This window comes from Nycticebus coucang, chromosome 6 (assembly GCF_027406575.1).
Source record: "Nycticebus coucang isolate mNycCou1 chromosome 6, mNycCou1.pri, whole genome shotgun sequence".
Classification (NCBI taxonomy): Eukaryota; Metazoa; Chordata; class Mammalia; order Primates; family Lorisidae; genus Nycticebus; species Nycticebus coucang.
The window spans coordinates 46901087-46924025 of record NC_069785.1 but is presented as its reverse complement, the minus strand read 5'-3'; the positions used below and the strand labels follow the sequence as shown (position 1 = coordinate 46924025).

The 22939-nt window shown below is 49.5% G+C and overlaps 3 protein-coding genes across 12 annotated transcripts in view; 1 reads left to right on the top strand and 2 right to left on the bottom strand.

The window, feature by feature from the left end:
* Positions 1 to 5058, bottom strand: part of DUOX1 (dual oxidase 1) — a 31899-nt gene extending 26841 nt beyond the window's left edge. The window contains exons 1-6 of one of the 2 annotated variants that reach the window (XM_053593593.1): positions 4931 to 5058; positions 4368 to 4513; positions 3286 to 3464; positions 2937 to 3043; positions 693 to 776; positions 342 to 506 (exon numbers count right to left, since the gene is read on the bottom strand). In XM_053593593.1, coding sequence (XP_053449568.1) covers positions 342 to 506; positions 693 to 776; positions 2937 to 2994 — 307 coding nt within the window. In that variant the 5' untranslated portion in view covers positions 2995 to 3043; positions 3286 to 3464; positions 4368 to 4513; positions 4931 to 5058. The remainder of the gene's footprint in view (positions 1 to 341; positions 507 to 692; positions 777 to 2936; positions 3044 to 3285; positions 3465 to 4367; positions 4514 to 4930) is intronic. The other variant, XM_053593591.1, reaches the window with a different exon arrangement.
* Positions 5059 to 5125: 67 nt separating this feature from the next.
* Positions 5126 to 20328, top strand: DUOXA1 (dual oxidase maturation factor 1). Of its 9 annotated transcripts, XM_053593599.1 has the most exons (9): positions 5161 to 5546; positions 5907 to 5986; positions 7123 to 7228; positions 13780 to 14009; positions 14312 to 14369; positions 15041 to 15175; positions 15456 to 15669; positions 15931 to 16148; positions 16868 to 17158. In XM_053593599.1, the coding sequence occupies exons 4-9, from the start codon at positions 13863 to 13865 to the stop codon at positions 17125 to 17127; spliced, it is 1032 nt and encodes a 343-aa protein (XP_053449574.1). In that variant the 5' UTR covers positions 5161 to 5546; positions 5907 to 5986; positions 7123 to 7228; positions 13780 to 13862; the 3' UTR covers positions 17128 to 17158. The 9 variants fall into 9 exon arrangements, with proteins under 9 accessions (XP_053449579.1, XP_053449577.1, XP_053449574.1 ...); XM_053593602.1 differs by lacking the exon at positions 7123 to 7228 and having other exon boundaries at positions 5144 to 5174; XM_053593596.1 differs by lacking the exon at positions 7123 to 7228.
* On the bottom strand, positions 17298 to 22850 carry DUOXA2 (dual oxidase maturation factor 2). The gene is made up of 6 exons (XM_053593607.1): positions 22591 to 22850; positions 21554 to 21611; positions 21184 to 21318; positions 20729 to 20942; positions 20160 to 20374; positions 17298 to 19557 (listed from the first exon to the last, which is right to left on the bottom strand). Exons 1-6 carry the CDS (start codon positions 22735 to 22737, stop codon positions 19367 to 19369), a joined length of 960 nt encoding a protein of 319 aa, XP_053449582.1. The 5' UTR covers positions 22738 to 22850; the 3' UTR covers positions 17298 to 19366.
* Positions 22851 to 22939: the final 89 nt, after the last annotated feature.

The window sequence follows — 22939 nt, the reverse complement described above, 5'->3', positions numbered from 1 at the left end:
TGTAGGAGCCTTGGGGACAAAGAGTAAGAAGAGTTCCCACGGAGACTACATTATTGTCATGCTCCTGCCTTGACTCCCACCCACACCAACAGCCCAACATGGAGGGGTGCCCTTTTCCCTAACTCTGTCCTTCATCTTGCTGCCTCTGCCAACTAGACTTCACCTCAGCATGACTCCTCCCTCCCCCAGCTTCTGCCTCATCCTACCCCAATTCTCTCTCATGTCCTCCCCCAATTCTCTCTCATGTCTCAGACCCTCCCTCACTTCTCTCTTCATTCCTTGACCCCTCTTCAGACACCAAGACATACAGCTGATTCCCCCCACAGCGTTGAGGTCCTCACCAAAGAAGACCCCCAACACCGTTCGGTTTCGCTGGGAGGCCTGCCCTGCAGGGCCCTTCATGGCAGTGTTGCTAAGGTCTCGGGCATTGGGCAGGTAGGGTTCTCCCAAGGGCTGGTAGACACCATCTGCATAGCTGGCTGGGATCATGCGCTGTAGCCGAGAGCCTGGAGTAGGAGGAGAAAGGAGAAGGAATCCTCAAGACGCGCCTCCTCTCTCCCAGGCTTCCCACCACACCGAAGATCATACAACCTCAGAAATGGATGGCATTTGCTAGTACCAGCCAGCTCTTGCCCCCCAACATCAAGCACTACCTTGGCCTGGGACTCTGTTTCCACTTGGCTCTCACCTACCTTTGCTGCCCCATCTGTGCTCCATGAGGTTGTTGTACCACCCATCAAATCGCTGCACCTCCCATGAAATGGAGCTCTGGGCTCCTGCGTGAGAATAGAGGGAATCAGCCTGTGAGAGGACAGGCGGGTATACAGGTTATGGGTCCCATAAGCCTGGCACATGGAGCAGAAGAAAGTGGACACCCACCACAGGTGTGGGAGGTAAGGTGCAGAAGGAGAAAACAGGACGAAGTAATATCCAAACTCAAGCCCAATCTTTAAGCTACTCAGCAGGGGAGACCTGGTGGGGAGCACTAAAGTAATGTAGCAGGGTGCAGTGTGTGCTGACAAATGGCCTCTAAGAGAAAGCAGGGAATGGAAGAGAAGAATCGTGGCGATAGGGAAAGGGACACACACGTTTCCTACCCCCTTCATACCTCAGCTCCCCAAGAGGACACAGCAGGAACAGGGACCATCTTTAGCCCTAAGACACCTCACAGAGTAAGTGCCAGCCACACCTCATACCTGGGAAGTGCAGGTCGTTCTCTGACGGGTCCCTGGGCAGGGGCAGCATGGAGAAGGGCCTAGCCCTCTCAGGCTGAGCAGAGCCCCAGGCATGGGTGTGGTGTTGCTACTCTAGTTTTTATCGAGTTTCTTGGGTAGGACCAGGGACTGGACTGCTTGTGTAAATGACTTTGCCCCTTCCTCCTTTGGGGCATCTTGTCTCCCTTATAATTCTTTCTCTTTAGCCTATTTTACTTTCCAAAAAACTAGGAAGCACTCAGCTGTTGGGGGAAGCTCTGAGGAACAAGGCACACAGGGAAAGGTCCAGAATCAGGGGTGGTGCTCAGACCTTTCTGGTCAGTAGATCAAATGACCCAGCCAGATTCTTTTACTAGGACTGGGAGGCTATAGAGATCAGGCTCCCTTTTCTGTTCACCTCAGAGAATAGAGGAAAGGACTCTTGTCTACCCACCCAGACCAAGAACAGGGTCTCTGAGCTACACTCTCACCCCACATGCACTCACCAGGAGGTCAGTGAGGGAAAATGACTGGGCCTGATGTTTGAGCAAAGAACCCAGCTAAGGGTCCAGGAATTGGGGCAGGGACTAGGGCAGCCACATACAGGTGACCTCTAAAATAAGATGAACTAATGACAGAACAAGGAGGGAGCCTTTGGGGAGGGCACAGGGAGACTGTTTTTTGGGGATAAGAGGCAAGAGCTAGGGGAGAAAAGGAAAACCAAAGTCTAAGGAAAGAAGAGAGCTGGAAAGAATGTGAATGTTCCTCTGGTAATGGAGAAGCTTCAGAGGCCTTGCCACCATCCTGTCACCTCCAGCCAGCACAGACCATTCCACAGGTTTTCTCTGCTTCTGTTTTTGTATTTCCCATTCCTAATGATTTAAGACTTGCTCTTTTTAACCTAACTTGTGGCACTTTAAGCCATCCCCACAGACCCAGACTACAGATAGCAACCTCAAATTCCAGTAAGAAACTTACCAAAGCTGAAGATAGCAAGATCAAACTCTTGTGGATCATATTATTTTTGTTTCTGATTATATCATTTTAAAATATCGGTGACTCCTCTTCAACTCTGGATCCAATCTAAACCCATGATCCCTGTTGTCTTTTGTGTCTAATCAATCTTTTTCCATTTTGAGTCATGGGCCCTTACTTCATAGAAATAGAGAGAAGAGGCCAGGTGCAGTGGCTGACGCCTGTAATTTTAGCACTCTAGGAGACCTAGGCAGGTGGATTGCTTGAGCTCACAAGTTGGAGACCAGCCTGAACAAGAGTGAGATGCTGTCTCCACTAAAAATAAAAAAAAACTAGCCTGGTGTCATGGAGGATGCCTATAGTCCTAGCTACTCAGGAGGCTGAGGCAAGAGGATCACTTGAGACTGAAGTTGCTTTGAGCTATGATGATGCCAGGGCACTCTATCCAGGGTGATAGAATGAGACTCTGTTAAAAAGAGAGAGAGAGGAAAGAGACAGGAGAAAGGGCCTCCAAACTGCAAGGGATAAAATAGGAAGTGCTGAAACAGTCATTAAAGATTCCTTTCCTTTGTGTATTTGGGGATAATTTTCATTCCTTTAGCTATTCATTTATTCAGAATCTAGAGTTCCTATCACATCCAGGGCACTGTGTTAGTCAGGGAATAAGGATATGAAGATGCATATGACACAGATCCTGTCCTTGGGGGAGCCCAGAGGTTCCTGGGTCCCTCTGCTCTTAATCATGCTTGTCCTCCAATCTGTACTCACCCATGGGGGCCCAAGGACCCAATAGCAGTGTCCATGCCAGAGCTAGGCAGAAGCACATGATGAAAATAATAAGAACTTGGGTGTTCGGATACCTCAAAACAGAGACTCTAGAAAAGAACACAGAGTGAGTTCCAGCTGTTCAGAAGAATCAGGCCAAAGCTTCTGCACATCCCTATGAACAAAGCCTGGGGCTGGGCCAAGGCTATATATAGAAGCATAATTCAGGAGACTCACTCTTTCCTAAAAGTCTTTTATTCTCTCAACAAATACTTGATGAGCACCCACTATGTGCTAGGCACAAGAGATTAAGCGATGAACAAAACAAACAGAAATCCCTATCTTAATGAACTTTACCTTTTAAGATTAGCTGGAAAATCTTGCTTCGGCCCGGCTTCCCACAGAGTGTGTTCCCTGGACAGAGCCGTGGGGATCAGGAGACAGGGGCTGAGGTATCACTGCTGTAGCCGGTCTACCCTGGGATCTTCAGCAAGTCACTTAACTTATCTGATTCTTGGTTTCCTCTTCTGCCTATGGGAGTAAATATGCCTGAACTGTTTACTTTCCAGATTGGTTGCCAGAATCAGATGTGAGACTATGGTTGAATTCAAAGCAAGAAAAGTAACAGGTGTTTTGCAAATGCGCTGGAGAGAGGTCAGGCTGAAGTTTGGCCCCTCTAGATCAGCGGTTTTCACCCTGAGGGTTGCAACCCCTTTTTTCCATTTGTAACAATGCAGCAATTATGAAGGTTGAGAACCACTGCTCTAGATGGATCCAGGTGTTCAAGTGTTTTAGTGTGGGCTTCCAGCTCTCTTCCCCAGCCCAGCAAACCACCTAGGCACAATAGGAAAACAGATAGCAGGGAACTCAGGCTGGGAATCCTGAGCAGCACAAGGAGTACCTAAGGCTAGTGAGCATCTCCTAAAAGTACCCCAGAGATTAGGGATAGGACAGAGGAAGTAGGGGGCCCAGGGGAAGCCTCATCTCCACCCATACCTCAAGGCTCCTGGATGGGCTGTCTGATCATAGAGAGCCCAGAGAGTGACCTCATCCCTACTCCCCATCTCCCATTAAACACATGAAAACACCCAGGCTTTGCCATAACTCAAAAGCTCAGTTTTCTACCCGCTCCATCCCAGAGTCTGTCCAGATGCTGGCCTTTGATAGTGTGCGAAGAGCTGGGCTTTGGATGGTTAAGGCTACAAGGCTGGACATGCTAAAGTAACCATAGTGGTCTTCCCCTAATCCAAGATGTCCTGTCCCTTCTCCCCTACCATTGTCTCTTCAAGATCCTGGGCTCCAAACACTTAATGTACCACTCAACCCCTAAGGGCGTGCGGTGGGCTTTCAGGCCAGGCTGTGGAGACAGCTTGAAGAGGAGGAGGGCATGCTTAATAACCACTCTTTGTGGATGGGTACCCCTTAACGACTTACACGGCAAATGGAGCAGTAACTTCCCAACAACCTTGAAAGAAAGACACAACCCCAGGACAGGACAGTGAAGCCCCAGGCAGTGGCAGAACCAGGGAGAGAACACAGGCTTCCCAGGTTGAAGTTCTAGGGTGATGACTCTGGTGGCCCTAGGGTTGGGGAAAGACAAATCAAAGTCACAGATGCCAACCTGGCACAAAGGGAGGACTGAGGGAGCAAAGCCTGGATTCTAAAAGCCCAAAGTTCCCACTCTGGCATGTGGTGCTGGTGCCAGGAAATCCCCCAGGCAAAGAAAGCCACCCAACATTCCCAGGTCCCAAGAACTTAATTCACTCAAAACTTTGGTAGGGCAGAGGAGAGGATAGGCCCTAACAGGGTTCATTTTAGCCTTAGGATAAGATCGGAGGTGCGGGGCTGGGGGTGGTGGTGGTGGTGGTGGTGTTAGAATTCCCCTTCCCTGGAAAAACGTGGCAGAGCTGGGGCGCCTCCGCTAAGGCCCTGTGCTTGGAGTTACCTCCCCCCGAGCGCCCAGGCCGGTGGGCCAGGAGAAGCCCTCTGGATCTGACCTGTGCTTGCGGCGTCCCCCAAGCCCCGGGCTGCTGCGTGGCTCCCTCCTGGCTCCTGACTCGGCCGGCGAAGCCGGCTCTAGCCTGGCGGCCTCTCCAGCTCTGCGCCCCGGCGGGCGGGCGGGGCTGGGGGTGACGAGGGGATGGCGCGGCTGGCTGTAAGGCGGGGCAGGGCGGAGTGGGGCGGGATAGAAGCTGGAGTTGGGGATCTGTCGAGGTGTTTCTGCGGACCCGAGCGCTCCAGGTGAGACGGCGGCGGCTCGTAGCTCTCAGGTGGAGATGTCCCTTCCTTAACCAGGGCTTTGCTAGTGCGGCCACGCGGGCGGCGAAAAGGGCAAGTCTGCTTGTACAAGTTTGGTGGGGCGCGGAGAAGGTGGAAGAGGGAGAGGCTGTGAGGAGGGGGCGCTCTCCCCAAATCCTCTCCACGCCGTTGGGTCCGGACTTTAAGACCTATACCCATAGACCAGGCAGGTATCAAAGCAAGTCGTCCGTCCATCCTGAAATCCTCCAAGAGCCAGTACTAACTCCTTCCTCCGAGGCCCCTCGTGACATCTCGGGGTCTCGCTGCCCTGCGAGCCGCGCCCACTCTTCACCAGCCCCGGAACTGAATCGCTAGGTTTGCTCTGGAATTCCCCGGGTGCTGGGCGTGGAGGTGGGGGTGGAAGGAGGGAGAGGAGGGATGGCTGCACGAGGGTGGGGGGGCAGGCATGGGGAAGCAGGGCCCTAGCGCACCTGGCTTTCCTCTGCGGAGGGCAGAGAGAGGCAGCTCTGCAGAGCCTCGGATGCAGTCTGAGAAGGTTTGGGAGTGACTCGAAGTGGGGGGTGGGGAAGCACCCAAGACCTGGTTTGTCCGGTCACAGCCTGGTCCTTAAGTGAGTTAGGAAAGAAGTAGGTGTTGGACAGGAGCCCCGCTGAGGGAAAGGGAGTGTGCTTTTGTTGACAGAACGTCGGGCTCTTGTTCCCTCCCTACTCCCAGCCCCGGCATCGCTGTATGCAAGGTTCCATAGGAGGAGGTGAGCTGCGCAGGCTGCTACGCACACTGTCTGCAAGGGGCAGGTACAAACAGTGGCCGGGGCATGGGTGGGGATGGGGGATGCGATGGCTGGAGTCTGTGCGGTCTAGATGGGTGGGCTTGGAGGGAGTCTTGGAGTGCTGCTCCCGCCCCGGTCCCTAGGGGCGCACTTTCTGCTTCCATCCTCACCCCAGTTCACATCAAGAGGGAGTTCTGCAAAGACCAAGTTTGGTAAGAAACTAAGGCGTCAAGGAAAACTAGGGATTAAGGCCACAAGGTTTACAAATACTGAATCCTTATTCAGCTTAACTGGAGTCAGGATAGTTTATATGATCCTGCACCCCTGAGCTCCTTACCCAGATCAGCCCCTGCTGGGGAATCTTGCCCCAACCCCTTTCCAGATCTTGTTCTAGTTCTCCAGTTAACTCCTACTTTTGTGCAACAGTACACATACATTCACAAACAGGCACACCCCAAAATACCCCCCTACACACACACACCCCTTCCTGGAACAAGTCAATTCTAAGGGACAGGAGTTCCTGACAGGGTCCCCTTAGCCAGCCACAGCTATAAACTTTTAAGGGAGTCTACCTCAACCAAAGAAATAAACTGACATTTTCTGTAGCTATGCATCACCGATCAGAGCTCTTGGCACCCACTTCCCCTTTGTAAAGAATTGGTAGTTCTTACTCTAGGGGTTGTGGCTGATGGAGGAGGTAGAAAAGGGTAAGACTTTAGGAAGACGGTCCTGTCAAGGTATGAGGGAAGCCACAGACCGCTAACAAAGCATATAATTGCAGAGGGGTGGTGCTCATAGCCCAGTGGTTAGGGTGCTGGCCACATGCACTGGGGCTGGTGGGTTCAAACCCAGCCCAGACCTGCTAAACAACAACAAATATCCAGGTGTTGTGGTGGGCACCTATAGTCCCAGCTACCTGGGAGGCTTAGGCAAGAGAATCACTTGAGCCCAAGAGTTTGAGGTTGCTGTGAGCTATGACACCATGGCGCTCTACCAAGGGCAACATAATGAGACTCTGTCTCAATCTTTTAGAAAAAGCATATAACTGAATGACGAAGGCTGGAACTTGTACAAGGCTGAGTTTTCTTAAGGATTGTAACTTTACATATTAGGCCCACCCACCCTGCATACACACAGGAACTCCACTTCATCCTGTGACAGGTAAGGATTGGGTAACTGTGCCTATCGTACAACTGAGCATGAGGAAAGCCTTCAGCACTTGAAGCGAGTCCAGAAGGGAAATGGTGCCCTCTCCTCTCCAGGCCAGGTGAGAAAGGAGGAACCTCAATTAAGGAGGTCTGATGGAGTAATACAGGTGTCTATGCTACTGAAAATGGTAATCTGGGTGCTTCCATCTTATGTCTGTGTCTCTGTTTACATAAGTTTGTGGGTGTATGTTTGACTGTATCTCGTGTCTCCTTATTTACAATAATATACATTGTGTAGGTATCCCAGTCATGGTGGTGAGCTGGGAGACCAATGGGTCAAGTTAATATTGACTTGAGATTTTTCTCATATTAACACTAATTCTATTGTCGGATGTTATTTGTCAAGCCAGGGAGAAAGGTGTTCCCAAGGGAAACACAAGGCTGTATAGGAAAAGAAGAATTGTTGAATGTGGGACTTTTCAATTCAGTCCCACTTCTTCATGCAGAAGCCCTTCTAGCCTAATACCGAAAATCAAATTAGGATCAGGGCCATGAAAAATTAACTTTAAATTAAGAAATATAGATTAAGGAAAACCTAAGCCATGAAATTGAAGAAGAAGAAATTTAACAAGGCATTTTTTTCACCAACTTATTGTTTTTATTATTTTTAATAAATATTTTGGAGAACTGGAAGTAACTTTGTTCTTTTGTACTCAAGACACGGAAAGCCTTTTGTTAACATTTCTTTGAAGTACACTTTAATAGAAATGGGCCATCCTTGTAAAATTTTTTATGAACTTCCTTTAAAATAAGCACAGGAATAATACTAATATGTGACTCTGGCCAAAATACATTACAGTATTTATTATTTGAAGATATTAAAAATGTTTTTTTTTAAATTCTAGCATGTAACATGTGTTACTGTTATTAATGACTTTGCTTTATTTTCCTAACACATTAGCCAAGATATTATACATTTTATAGCCCTTGCTCTTATAGCCTTTCATAAAAAACATAATGTCTTCAGTGTCAGTGTCATAAATAAAAATTTCTTAGATCAATAAACATCTACTTTAAAATAAATATCATGACCACATGTTTTACAAAATAATTTAATCCATAAATTCTTTTTTTTTTTTTTTTTGGCAGGGGCTGGGTTTGAACCCACCACCTCCAGCATATGGGGAAGCACCCTACTCCTTTGAGCCACAGGTGCCGCCCCAATCCATAAATTCTTAGTTACTTGTCTTCAGCTTAGATTGAAATGTTATGTTTCAGATTCAATTAAACATGAACATTCATACTTGGGTCTTTGCAACTATTGGTAGAGGATTTCTGAAACTTTTGTGAAATCACTACAAATTGACATCAAATTTTGATTTGATGGTTCATCAACTCCATTCTTGCCCAGTCCTTTACCCCTGTGTTGTGATACTCAGCTAATGTTAAATTACAAGTATAGTATAGGGCAATGGGAGTATAGGGCACACAATAGCTCCCTCTTGTGTGCAAAGTCAGAAGAAGGCTACTGTGGGGAGAGAAACTCATTTATATTCATTTATTTGTACCATAGCCTGATTAATATATTCCATATGCATGGGGTGGAAAGATAAAGTCCCTGCTCTCAAGGAGACTAGAGTCTAATGTGGAGATAGATGCTCAAACAATTAAAGTACAGTGTAATTACTGTGATTGTGGAGGTATATTTAAAATGCAATCAGAATGTTTGAGGTAGAAACATCTACATTTGGCCCAGTGGCATCAGAGGAAACTTTGCAAAGGAGGTAACACAAGCTGGGACTTGAAGAGTGGAAAGATGTTTGCCAAGCGGATGAGACCATTCCAGGCAGAGGAAATATCATACACAAAGGTATGAAGGCTTGAAAGAGCATGTCAGGGCTCGGCGCCTGTAGGTCAGTGGTTAGGGCAGCAGCCACATGTACCAGGGCTGGTGGGTTCAAACCCTGCCCGCTAAACAGCAATGACAACTACAACAAAAAAATAGACAGGTGTTGTGGCGGGTGCCTGTAGTCCTACCTACTTGGAAGGCTGAGGCAAGAGAATAGCTTAAGCCCAACAGTCTGAGGTTGCTATGAGCTATGACACCACAGCACTCTACTGAGGGTGACACAGTGAGACTCTGTCTGAAAAAAAAAAAAAAGAAGTAGAAGAAGAAGAAAGAGCATATCAGGTTCAGGCAGAGGTGAGTAGCATAGTATGGCTATAGAAGAGGCTGGGCAGAAGATGGAGATGCAGAGAAAGGTGGGATCAGACCACAAAGTGCTTTATATGTATATGATAGTAAGAAAATTAGATTTTACCCAGAGCAGAGAAGTGAAATATTTGTTTATTAGAAAAATTATTCTGGAACCAGGCAAGAGAGGATCAGGCTTAGTTAGGGCAGAGGCAGTAGGGAAGGAAAAGCATGGATAGTTTCAAAAAAGATTTAGGAAGTAAGATGGTCCAGGTCTCTACTTATTTGATTGACCAAGTGGTGATGCTGCCAAAGAGACAAAGGAAACAGAATACAAAGCAGGGTAGAGACAGTGAATCCTGTTTGGAATCTGTTAAGTTTGAGGCATGAAAGAAACACCCAGATGAAAATGTCCACGAAGTAACTGACCCTCTTGAGTTTGGAGCCCTGGAAGGTCTACCTGAAGACATCTGAGAATCTTCAGCTGCGAGAATGGATGAGATTTCCCAGGATTCTTGAATACTGCTAAAAGAAGAAAGCCAAGACAGATTCCTGGGGAGCATAAACCTTTACTTAGAGAGGAAAAAGAACTAGAAGAGGAGCCAGAAAAGAATGGCCAAAGGCAAGAGACCCAGGAGAACATGAGGTCATGGAAGTCTAAGAAGAAAAAGTTTGAAGAAAGAGGGCATGGTCCTCAGTATCATTACAGAGAGGCCGAGATGGATGGACAGTGAAAGCTCCCTTTGAATTTAATTCTTAGTGACCTAATGAAGAATGTGGGCATGAGGAAATGTCAGGTTGCAATAGTATGAAGAGATAGGAAGTGGAGAAACCAATATAAACTATTCTTTCAAAGAGCCTAGCCTGGCTTTGAAGGGGAGGGATCAAGATAGGATGGTAGCTGGAGAGGACCCAGAAGATTAGGGAGAAGATTCCTTTTCTTTGTGTTTTTAGGAAGAGAGAAATTTAAGCATATCTTTGGGAGAAGGAACCAGCAGAGAAAGAAAAACTGAAACACTTTGAAAGGGAAGGGGATAACTGATGATAAAAGCGTTGAAAAAGGCAGTCCTGGTGGTTCATGCCTATGATTCTAGCACTCTGGGAGGCTGAGGTGGGAGGATTGCTTGGGTTCAGGAATTCGAGACCAGCCTGAGCAAGAGCAAGACCCATGTCTACTAAAAATAAAAAAAATTTCCAGGCTTCATGGTGAGCATCTGTAGTCCCAGCTACTTATGAGGCTGAGGCAGGAGGATCACTAAACACTTAAGCCCAGGAGTTTTGAGGTTGCAGTGAGCCATGATGATTCCACTTAACTCTAGCCAGGGTGACAGAGTGAGACCCTGTCTCACCAAAAAAAAAAGAAGTGGTGAAGAAGGCAGGTGGGACTGAGATAGAGCCAGGAGGATGGATTTAAACAATTGGAGAGAAGAGAGGCAATTCTCCCTCTGGGATGGGAGAGTGGAGAAGTTAGAAAAAGGTGTCATGTTAAAAAAAAATGACACTCAGAGGTTATGTGACCTGCCCAATGACCAGGGTTAAAAGTTAATACTGTTTGTCTCTCTGTCTCTTTGTCTGACACACCATGCTTCCCCCAGAGACAGCAAAAGGAGGTAACCAGCTTAGAAAGAAAGGGGATGGAGTGCCTGTGGCTCAGAGGAGTAGGGCACCGGCCCCAAATACCAGAGGTGGCGGGTTCAAACCCGAACCCAGTCAAAAACCGCAGGAGAAGAAAAATATTAAATAAATAAATAAATAGGCTGGGGGGGGGGGTTGCATAGCACAGTGGTTAAGGCACCAACCACATCCACTGAGGAGGCTGGTGGATTTGAGCCTGGCCTGGCAAGCTAAACAACAATGACAACTGCAACAAAGCAAAAATAGCCCGGCATCGTGGCGGGCTCCTGTAGTCCCAGGTACTTGGGAGGTTGAGGCCAGATTATCGTTAATGCCCAAGAGTTGGAGGTTTCTGTGAGCTGTGACACCACACCACGGCAATCTACGGAGGGTGACATAGCGAGAGTCTGCCTCACCAAAAAAAAAAAAAAAAAATCAAATAAATTAAAAAATAAATAAATAAAAAGAAAGAAAGAAAGAAAGGGGATGGCTGGGAGCTAGGTGTACTAGGAGAATCCCACTATTAGAACTAAAAAGGACCTGGAGATCATCATCTGCAATTACAGATGAGGAAACCAGGGGCCAACGAGGTTGTCTCTTACCTGTCCGGTGTTATAAAGTGAAGAACTGGAGCTATACCCAAAACTGATTCCAGCCCAGGTTCTCTCCAAGAAGTATTGGAGAAGAGATAGATGGAGTGATGAAATCCCCCCTCCTTCTCCACCTGGTAGCTTATTTGTTCCCAGCATCTTTTTTTTTTTTTTTTTGAGACTGTCTCACTCTGTTGCTCCAGGCTACAGTGATATAGCATCAGCCTAGCTCACTGCAACTTCAAATTTCTGGGCTCAAGTGATCCTCCTGCCTCAATCTCCATAGTAGCTGGGAATACAGGTGGCCACAATGAGGCCTGGTTAATTTTTTTTTTTTCAATTAAAAATATATATTTATTTACTGAAGGTTAATAATGTAAAAGAACTTAAGAAATATCTTGAGGGGACCACCGAGTGATAACAGATATGAAGCAGATCAGAGACTCACAAAGCATCTTTTAGACAAGTAGGAGGGAGAAGCCCCAGGAAAGAAAACGCAGAGAAAGCTCTGTGTGGGTGGTGTTCCCTCGAGAGCTGGTAGGTTTTGGATGCAAAGCAAGAAGAAACAGGCAGCTACTATGTTAGGGACATCAGTGGGTGCCGAGCCTTGGATTTCATGGATTTTTCTAACATTGCTTTTGAAGCAGAGACGGGCATCGCCCCACAGGCTGATTCATGGACAGAATTTCTGAAAGTGTGCCAATCCAAGAAGGGAGATTTTCCTGAGGAGGTAGGACTTTAATAACTACTGGTGTGGGGGGAATGTTTTGACATCAGCACTCCAGGATGCAGAACACAAAGGCTCAGCAGCCTGAATTCAGTCATCCTCACAACTACCACCGCAGCCCCAGGAGCAGTGTGTTCAGAGCCCCACTGATTGAAACCAGCCAGATGTTTGGAAATTGAGATGCTTGCCTGTGCTGCCACAGAGGAGCCTCCACAATGTGAATTCCTGATGGCAGCAGGGAGGGGAAGGAGAGAGGATAGGGCCCTGTCGCAGCCCCTAGTGGCCCCTATGGCCCTGGTCTTGATCACAGCAGGAAGGAACCAGGCATGACATGGATTAGAAGTACAAGCTTGCAGGAGGGAGGCTAACCTTGATTGCAGGGTAGCAAGGCCTGGTTAATTTTTCTATTTTTAATAAAGACAGGTATTGCTCTTGCTCAGGCTGATTTCCAATTTCTAAGCACAAGGGATCCCCTCACCTCAGCCTCCCAGAGTGGTAGGATTATATGCATGAGCTGCCATGCACAAGCACCCAGCACTGTTCTTAGCTCTTTATATACATAATGTCATTTTGTCCTCAAAATGACGTTATAAGTTAGACATTATCTCCATTTTCTAATAAAACCAGGTTTTTGTCAAATTGCTTGCAAGAGGCAGAGGCAAAATTAAAACGCTTTGGAGCTTCTTGACTCCAGTGCTTATTCTTTCACTGTATCGCTTAATAAGACCATGTGTGGTCAGATTAAATTATGGAGGTTTCTGGACAGAGACCTCCGTACAGATCATACTTAGGAAAAGAAGCAGGACTTGGATCGTTAGTTTTAAGATGCATTTTCTTTTTCACATTTCGATTTCTAAAATTGGATGTGTCTTACCATCAATGGGTGTGTCTTACCAGTTATTGGCAGTACTTTTTCCCCTTTCTTTGTGGCACCAAAAACAATAGTGTGTCTTGCAACCCATTCTGAGATGTAGCTAAACACAGTTAGTTCATGTCCCATTTTGCCAATATCCTGACTGCAAAGGGAAAAACTACAATCAAACAGGTTCTAAGATCAAGGGATGAACAGAGAAGACCACAGCCAGGATTTGAGCTGAAGCATGGCCTGGGAATTTGAAACAAAGAGAAGGGCCAGTTTTGATGATGTGTGGAATAGCAGGGCTTCTGGCCTCAGCACTGGGCCTGGCAGAGGGCAGGGCCCCTTCACTGGATAGCAAATATAGCTTTTCTTATATTCTATGATCCTTCTGCTTGTGCTAGAGGCCTGCCTGAAGGAGATAAAAGAGAATTATGTTTATTGAGACAGTCCCAGAAGAAACAGAGAAGCCTCAGGGTGGTGGCACTTATTTAGGGAAATTGGGATTAGGAAAAGAGCATGGGGCAACAACGATGTTGCCATGAGCCTTGTCTGTCACAGTCAGCAGATGGGGAGAGGGATGGCTGAGGGGCACTGAAATGGCAGCAACAGTGGAGTTAGGGGAGGCACAACATGTGAGCTCCAGAGAAGAGGGGCCTGGTGTGGCTTAACTTTTGTCATTTCTCCAGCACCAAGAACTGTGCCAAGTACTTAGAGAGCACTCAGTATCTATCATTGGACAGCATTGCCTCCTCCAGCACACCTCCCCAAAATGGCTGCTTTTGGACACACGTTCCCCTTCTATGCTGGCCCCAAGCCAACCTTCCCAATGGACACCACCTTGGCCGTCATCATCATCATCTTTTTGACTGCACTGGTCACCTTTATCATCATCCTGCCTGGCATTCGGGGCAAGATGGTGAGAAACAAACCCAGCCCTGGAGACCCCAGCCCCACAGAGACCCCATCCTCAGGGTGAGGTGTCCAGACTTAGAAAAGAGACTTCAGTGGTGGAGAAAGCATCACCATCATCCAAAGCAGAGAACTACCCACTCACTGATTCAACAGATAGTATTGAGCACCTGTTATGTGCCAGATACTCTGATCTCAAACAAGTGATCTCAGTTTTAGAATCTCTGCCCCACTCCCAAGTCTGGAAAGAGGCAGGGTGGACTCAGAAGGAGGGCACTCCTTACTGAACCCACCTACCCTATGACTCAGAGGCTGTTCTGGCTACTGCGGGTGGTGACCAGCTTATTCATCGGGGCTGTGATCCTGGGTGAGTGTGAACTGCAGCTGACTTTGGCAGCTGCCTCCCTCCCCTCCACTCCCTTTAGCAGCCTACCTCTCCTTTCCTTGATTCCCCATGGCTTCAGGTACTTCCAGCCCCTGCCTTTACACCTCTCTTACTGTGGTTTCAGCCCTCACTCTTAAACTTGCCTGGTTGGGGGTGGTCCTGGGAAACATGATGGGTGTTTTTCCTCAACTTTCTTAGCTTTTTTATTTAGGGGAAAGCAGATCAAAATAAATGTCTGTGGGCAGAGGGTGTCTGGACAGAGGAGAAGAGTGAATGGGGAAGGGCTGCTTACTTTGCGTGGGTGATCAAGCAAACAGGAGAAATAGAAGGTCTCTGAGTGGAGCTATCTATGTTTTCCCATCATGGTTTATGTTAATGCTTTCAACCCCAGGTCCCTGAGTGACTCCTTAAAGTGGTGAGAAAGGTAGGGAAGGGTAAACAGAGTGTGACCAAGGGAAATCTTGGATTCTAACCCAGCTATTCATCCCACACATGTGGTTGGCAAACTTCCCATGAACCAGACCATGGGCTAGTTAATGGGTATAGGATTATGACCTCAATAGACATGGACCCCTCATAGTGCTCCTTCCAACTCTAACTCAGTAATGCCCAGACCTCTCTAAGCTCCCTCATGTCCAACTTCCCAACCCCAGCTGTGAATTTCAGTTCTGAGTGGTCTGTGGGCCAGGTCAGCACCAACACATCATACAAGGCCTTCAGTTCTGCATGGATCAGCGCTGATATTGGGTTGCAGGTCGGGCTGGAAGGAGTCAACATCACAATCACAGGTGAGGGAAGATTCCTACCTGGGAGGGAGGGGAAGGCTCTGCCATCTTTAGGATCTATGTTTTGTGTAGTCTAGAGAACAGCAGGATGCCAGGCACTGGGGCTAGAGGATGTGTGGGTGTTGGAGAGATGGTAGGAAGGGAAGTTTAGAGCCTTGGAAGCTGCCTTCTTCCAGTTGAGAACAGCTCTGGTCCCTCTGCTCAGTGTGGGTAGGCCTCTACCAAGGCAAATGCTCCATTCTGGTCCATGATTTCCTGCTGAGGACGATACCCTGTTCCCCAGGGACCCCCGTGCAACAGCTGAATGAGACCATCAATTATAACGAGGAGTTCACCTGGCGCCTGAGTGAGAACTATGCTGAGGAGTATGCCAAGGCACTGGAGAAGGGGCTGCCAAACCCTGTGCTCTACCTGGCCGAGAAATTCACCCCGAGGAGCCCATGTGGCCTGCACCACCAGTACCGCCTGGCAGGACACTATGCCTCGGCCGCATTGTGGTAAGGGTGGGAAGGGAATGGGACCCTGGTGACTTGGACTCAGGAACGGGGTTCTGTGTACCTCTCATCCATTCATGTGGATATCCTGAGTGGGACAGCTGGCACCAGTCACCATAGCTCTGGGGTGGGAAGCCCACAGGCAAGAACCCCTACTTCACATTTGGGTTATCCTTGGGTCTCTGAGCCTCCACCTGGGCCCCCCCAGCTTTGCCAGCAAGCAGAGGCACCTGGGCCAGCTCTCATTGGGTTCTGGCTCTCCAGGGTGGCATTCCTTTGCTGGCTGCTGGCCAACGTGATGTTCTCCATGCCTGTGCTGGTCTATGGCAGCCACATGCTGCTGGCCACGGGCATCTTCCAACTGTTGGCACTGCTCTTCTTCTCCATGGGCACATCACTCAGCCTGCCCTGTCCCCTGCGCCTGGGCACTGCTGTGCTGCATATTCACCATGGGCCTGCCTTCTGGATCACACTGATCACAGGTGAGACCCTTCCCTAAACACAGTCACCAGAGGACTCGGGGCCAGAGAGGCCAGGCCAGAGGCCATCATGTTGGTGGGTTCGAGGATCTGCTTCTAGGGGTCAGGATGCCTTTGCCTTCTTAAGAGCTCCATCCCTCTTGTGTCCCTTATCTCCTGGTTTCCTCTTTCCATGCTACTTCCCCTCCCTCTTCATAGGTGCCCACTACCCTATGTCTTTTCTTCCTGGCTGAGATGATCCTTATTCCCTAACTCTCTTCACCCAGCTCCTTTCCAAATCTTCCAACCCCACGGCCCCTCCCACTTCCCCCAAACATCTTTCTCTGTGCCCCCATTCCTAGACCCCTTCTGTCCCTGCCTCACACAGCCCTAAATTATCCTGCAGTTTTAGTCTCCTCTCCTATCCCACCGTACCTACATCCCCCACGCCTCTGCCTCTGAGCTCTGGCCTTCCCCAAAGGTTTCTCTGGTTTCAGAGTGTGTTCTCTGCTTCCACCTCCCTTCCCCAAATAACTGAAAGAGCACTGGGCTTGGAGTCTGGAAACTCATGGCAGGGGGATACCAGCCATGTGACCCTAAGCCAGTCACTTCTTTGAGTCCAGATTGCCCTGAAGCAGGGACTCCAGGCCTCCCTTAGTGTTGTTCTGATGTTCCTAAGAGAAGATGTTCTTGGGAGGGTGTTTCTGGCACTAAGGCAGAACACTGATTGTCCTTGTCCCCAGGACTTCTGTGTGTGCTGCTGGGACTGGCTATGGCAGTGGCCCACAGAATGCAGCCCCACAGGCTGAAGGCTTTCTTCAACCAGAGTGTGGAGGAGGACCACATGCTGAAGGGGAGCCCTGAGGAAGGGGGACTCCTGAGCCCCCACTATGGGTCCATGGCTGAGAGTCCCGAGCCCCAGGACATTCCTCTGTCAGAGGCTGCCTCCACCGAGGCATGCTGTAAGGAGGAGCACCCCGGAGAGCCCGAGTGTGCCCTATAATGTTTCTCTCCAGCAGCCACTTGGACTTCCAGGCTGGCTCCAGACCTTGTTGGAACCCCATAAAACCACTAGAACTGTCCTTGATGTGGGTCGTATCAGACCCCCAGCACCAATCTGTGGGCGAAGTAGAAAAAAGAGGCTCTACCTACTGATGTTAAAAAACAAAGCGAAGCGAAAAGCCATATGGTACTGAAGAGATGTTGGGTCTTCCCATAACCCCTGTCGCCCTGGTGAGACCAAGCAGGGGCTGCCCTATTTCTGTACAGCAAGCCTGCCTTTTCTTGGTGCTTTGCCTCTTCACAGTGCCAGTCACTGAAACCCAACTTCACCCACAGAATAGTTGTATGTGTGGGGGGGGCATTTATAGTGTGATTCTTACATGGTCCCTCTCAAGCTCTCACTTTACTTTTTCTTGGGTCCCTTTGTTCTCATTTTACTTTCCCAGCTATGTGACCTCTTCTTTATGGGACAGTGAAAGACAGTACTGGAAGGGAGAAGAGGCCAAACTTCCCATCCCTGGTCAAACATTAACCAGCTATGCTACATTCTCTTTGAGCTTCAGCTCCCAGATTTGCTAAATAAGATTGTAGTACTTGCCCAGGACATAAGAAAAGAATCTCAGGATACAGATAAGCAGAGGGTGTCAAAAAAAAATGTATACACATTTTAAGAAAGGAAAAAACTGTATTAAAAGTATAATACTCAATATATACTGATAACAACAGATGAATACAAGTAATATTTGACTTCTGCAATTATAAGAGGTACTCAAAGTGGTTACCATCAGCATCCAGACCCTTCTGACACTGCACACTACTACTTGAGCACCGTTGATCAAAGTGCCCACTTGTACCACTGCACATGCCATTTCAATTTCTTTCTGAAGTATGGCCAGTGTAGCCGGTTTCCTACAGTTCACCACATCCTTTAAGGTCCCCCATAGGTAGAAGTCAAGGAGTGTTAAATCAGGACAAAGTGGGGGAAACTCAAACACACTGCTTCGTCCTATCCCTGTGCACATCACAGTACCATTCAGCTCCAGCTTATCTGAATGCATGCAATTGTTAGATGTGTTGGAGATTCTGTTGCATACTCACTCTATTGTACTTCTTGAATTTCAAATATCACTTCAAAATGGTCTTGTACTCCTTGAAGGACAACTATCCTTCTGCCATTTTCTTTGACTGTCCTGCCTGTGACATGGTGATGCTAGCATTCATTTTGATTAGTGCCATATTTTGAACAAATGTCATACTACACATTGCTACCATAATTCAACTCAATTTCAAAAAGTAATATGTAGATAACATCTCTTAAAATATGTATATAATTTTTGGCATCCTGTGTGTGTGTGTATGTGTGTGTTTTGAGATCAAATCTCAGTCTATTCCCTCAGGCTAGCTCACCAAAACCTCAAACTCCTGGGCTCAAGTGATCCTCCCACCTCAGCCTCCCAAGTAGCTGGGACTACAGGTGCCATACCACACCCAGCTAATTTTTCTATTTTTTGTAGCAACGGGGGTCTCACTCTTGTTCAGGCTGGTCTTAAACTCCTGACCTCAAGCATCCTCCCTCCTTGGCCTCCCAGAGTGCTAGGATTACAGGTGTGAGCCACCCAGCGGGGCCTCAGGATTTATGTTTTTATGCCTTACTGACTTCTACCTTGGTGCTCAGACACCAACCCAAAAGAAGCCAGGTGTGAGGAATTAGTGAATCGATTCCTTGGTCCAAAACGCTGTTCCTTGCCATCCCACTCAGCTGGGCCAGCAGATAGTTGATTGGGTGGGAGGATGACCTGCCAGGTCACTGCAACCTACTGTCCACCCGGGAGTCTAAGGAAGCAGGCTCTGGTCGGTTTCCCTCAGATCTCACTAGAGGGCGTCCCTCCCCCAGAGTCTCCCCTGGGTTACTCTGGATTCTCCAGACAGGGAAACCGGTGTTTGGCAGCACTGCTGGCTATCTCCAGCCCTGGAAGCCTCTTGAGGGCGTGTGTCCCCAAGAGATTGGAAAAGCCAAGAAAATTAATGAAAAAAAGTTTTGTTTTGTTTTTTAAGAAAAAACTCTTCATTTACACACAGTTCGTCCCAGGAGACGTTCCCTGGTGGCTACGGCACGTCCGAGGCTACCCCACCTTTGAGGGTGGGGGTGGTGCACAGAGCAGTGACATCCCAGATCAAGTCAAGGGCACTGTTTCCTGGCCTGTGGGGTGCCAAGAAAGGAGTTCAGAGTTGGGTCCCCTTCACAGCTTAGTGGCGAGCTTTAAGTCTGGAACCCCCGACTGCTTGTACAGAGGGTTCTTTAAGATGAGAGGCGAGCCCTCTGTCCCCTGGCTACTGCTGTCCTCGCTTTGGTCCAGAAAAATGCGAAGAGCGCTGGGTCGAGTGTAGTGGAGACTCACCACGGCCCCACCGAGGAGGAGGCACAAGATGCCTGCGTCAGCATCCACAGGAAAAAGAAAACAGAGGAGGGGGGAGTCAGGGCACTAGGCCAGAACCTGGCCTGCCCTCCTCCACCTGTGATGCCTGCCTCTCTCAGATTGCATAATACACAGGTTTCATGTTACCTGGAGCAAGATAACAAACCCTTCTGAACCGCCCCCACCCCCTTTTTTGAGACAGACTCTCACTTTGTCGCCCTCGGTAGCGTGCCGTGGCGTCACACAGATCACAGCAACCTCCGGCTCTTGGGCTTAGGTGATCCTCTTGCCTCAGCCTCCCGAGTAGCTGGGACTACAGGTGCCCGCCACAACACCCGGCTATTTTTTGTTGCAGTTTGGCCGGGACGGGTTTGAACCCGCCACCCCCAGCATATGGGGCCGGCGCCCTACTCATTGAGCCACAGGCGCCGCCCAACTGAAACCCCTCTTTTCATCTGTAAAATGGGCATAACAACACCTGTTACGTCTATGAACTCTTAAGGGGGGTTAAATTAGACAGTCGTTGTGAACTCATTTTGTAAACTGGAAAGCACACACCCGTTATACATCCGGTCCCCTCTCCCAGCCTCCCTGGGCCCATCCCCTCGGTTCTCACCGGTTGCCAGCGTGACCCAGAAAGCGGCTCCGTAATGAGCGGTGAGTGCAGAGGAGCCGAGGCGGAGCGGGCAGAGCGGCACGCTGGAGATGGAAGCGAAGGCAAAGACCGCAAAGAGCGCGAAGGCGCCAGTGGTCAGCAGTGCCAGGCCTCCGTACAGCGGGGCTGGCATGGAGAGCAGCACGTTGGACAGGAGCCAGAAGCAGAACGCCACCCTGCGGGGGTGGGAGGGGACCCATCAGTCACGAGTATATTCCCCCAGCCCTTCGGGGTTCCTGGAGCCTCGCTCCCCTATGTCCCCACTCCAGCGTGAAAGCCCGGGACTGAGATGGTGGAAGCACCCAAGAATCCTCCAAGGGAGAAGCAGAGGGCGGTTGCTGGGTCTCTCCAGATTCTGACTGTCAATCCTTCTCACCCCGAGAGAACACTGGGCTGTAGCTGCAGATCACCTCGGAGGCTCCGATCCTCCCTCTTCCATTCCCACCCCGCACACACCCCCGCGCGCGCACACACACACCCACACCCCCCAAGCCTTCCCTGCCTTCCTACCCTCCCACCCCCGCGCTTACCACAGAGTGGCCGAGGCATAGTGGCCCGCCAGGTGGTACTGGTGGTACAGCCCGCAAGGGCTGCTCGGTGTGAATTTTTCCGCCAGGTAGAGCACTGGGTCCGGCAGCCCCTTCTCCAGTGCACTCACGTACTCTGCCGTGTAGTCCTCGTCCAGACGCCAGGTGAACTGCTCGTTGTAGTCAATGGTCTCGTTCAGCTGTTGCACTGGGGTCCCTGCCGGGAACAGCGGAGTCATCAGGCTGCTTCCGGCCAGAGACCTCAAAAGCAAGCAGACCCAGATAGGAAAGCTAGAGTGCGGCACCCTCCCAGGACAGAGAAATGGGCTTGGTGGTGGTTGGGGAAAACGCAAATCCATGAGGACCAAAAGCTATTTGGGCCTGTAGGATGTGAGAGATCCTCCCCTAACCTGTGGGACCTCCAAGCCCTAGGGCATCACTGCCCCCAGCCCCCTCACCTGTGAGTGTAATATTAACGCCCACCAGGCCCACTTGCAGACCAACATGGGCTCTAATGCGCTCAGCGCTGAAGGCTTTGTAGGATGTGGTGGTGTTCACTGTACCCACGAACCATTCTGCGCTGAAATGCACGGCTGTAGGAAAAGGTACACAGTGGAAGTGGGGTGGGGTGGGAAGATGGAATTAGAGAGAGGTGGGGAGGGTGGGACACTGTAGAGGCATGGAAATCTAGAGGTCCAATGTGCTTGCATGGTAAGGACTGAAAAGAGCTGGGGAGTGGAAAGAGGGAGCAGGAAACCAGTTCCCTATTTTTCCAGGTGCCCTCTACCCACCTCCATTCTCACCCCATGGGCCACACCGCACACTCACCCACAATTTCTGCGCCTATGAACAGACTGAGAAGAACTCTCACCAACCAGAACCAGCGCTGCAGGAACAGGCACCCAGGTCAGGAGTCCCCAACATCTTCCTTGACCCTACTGCACCTCTGATCTGTAGTTACATTCCTGACCTTTGAGGTTGATATCAGGCATGCTTTTCTTACAGTCCTTTTGGGCTACTGGCATTTCTGATGTTTTCTGGCCATGTACTTCCCTCTCCCCACCCCTATTTCCCTGTCTACTCTACAGCCCCTGGTGCCTCTGCCTGGCACTCTCTGGCCTCTTTCACTCCCTCAGTTGTCTGGCACCTGGTCCTGGTTCCACCTCCTAGTCAAGTCACTGTTTGGTGAGGCTCAGTGATTCCAGAAGTGCTAGGCAGGCAGGGGTCACCTCCCTCAGAAGAGGGAGGCCCCAGGGCCTGGTCACTAAGTAGAGGAAAGGAGAATGCAGATACTTCTAGGTGCACCAGTTCCCAGAGGAATTAACATAGATCAAGATGTAGAGAGGCTGGGTCGTCCCAGACTTGAAAAATGCACAACTTAGTCTCTGGGGGAGGGGAAAAGTCTAAAGAAAGGCACCCAGTCTGCTACAACTTCAAATCTGGTGTGAGATTCTCTGAGTCCTTAGGATGGGACACCTGTACACGTGTCTCACCCAGCACAAGGGGGAAACACAGCAGTCTCAGCTGCTGACATGTGTCCTCTTGGCCTGATACTCTCACCATCAGCCAGAGGACCCGGTGAGAGTATAGCTACAGTCTGGGGAGATGTGGGAGGCAGCAAATGAAACTTAGACTCGGTCCTAGAATTACTGCGCTGGACACCCACTCCCTGCAGCAGCCTTCTAAGTGACCCAGCTTAGGTCCTCCAGTAAGTCTTGCCTGTCCTTAGGAAGAGGTGCTTGCTGCACCAAAGTCCTGAATTTGTGCTGAGCCTCGGTTTGACTATTCATGGAGACCCTTGTGCACACAGTCTTACTTGTCCTGGGCCTCCCACTCCCTGACCAAAGCAATGAGGACCCCCTTACCGAGTGGCCACGGATTCCCGGCAAGATAAGCAGAAAGCTGGCTGCCAAGGCCAAGAACACCAGAATGACGATAAGCAGCGGGACGCAGAAGCCCGCAGCATGCCGGGGCTGAGGGTAAAACGGCAGCACGCCATTCCACAGGGTCATGCTGCAAGCCGGTGAGAGCCGCACCAAGGTGGGCCAGCAGGTAAGCGGGGGCTGCCTGGAGGCAAGAGAGCAAGTCTTTGGCCTTTCTTCGCTTCAAGACCCCAGCCGAGTGGACTTCAAGGAAGCACAGAGGGTTGGCCCCGACAGATCTGGGTTAACCAGCAAGCGGAATTATTTCTCACTGGCTGTGGCCAGTTACTTT

Excerpts from the sequence above, each read along its gene's own strand:
- DUOXA1 (XM_053593604.1), top strand. The coding sequence starts at position 13,863 with ATGGCTGCTTTTGGACACACGTTCCCCTTCTATGCTGGCCCCAAGCCA. Across the intron at positions 15,176-15,455 it reads AGTCAACATCACAATCACAG|GGACCCCCGTGCAACAGCTG; the intron begins GTGAGGGAAGAT and ends CCTGTTCCCCAG. Across the intron at positions 15,670-15,930 it reads TATGCCTCGGCCGCATTGTG|GGTGGCATTCCTTTGCTGGC; the intron begins GTAAGGGTGGGA and ends CTGGCTCTCCAG.
- DUOXA2 (XM_053593607.1), bottom strand. The coding sequence starts at position 22,737 with ATGACCCTGTGGAATGGCGTGCTGCCGTTTTACCCTCAGCCCCGGCAT. Across the intron at positions 21,319-21,553 it reads CATAGGCGCAGAAATTGTGG|CCGTGCATTTCAGCGCAGAA; the intron begins GTGAGTGTGCGG and ends CTTTTCCTACAG. Across the intron at positions 20,375-20,728 it reads TATGCCTCGGCCACTCTGTG|GGTGGCGTTCTGCTTCTGGC; the intron begins GTAAGCGCGGGG and ends CCACCCCCGCAG.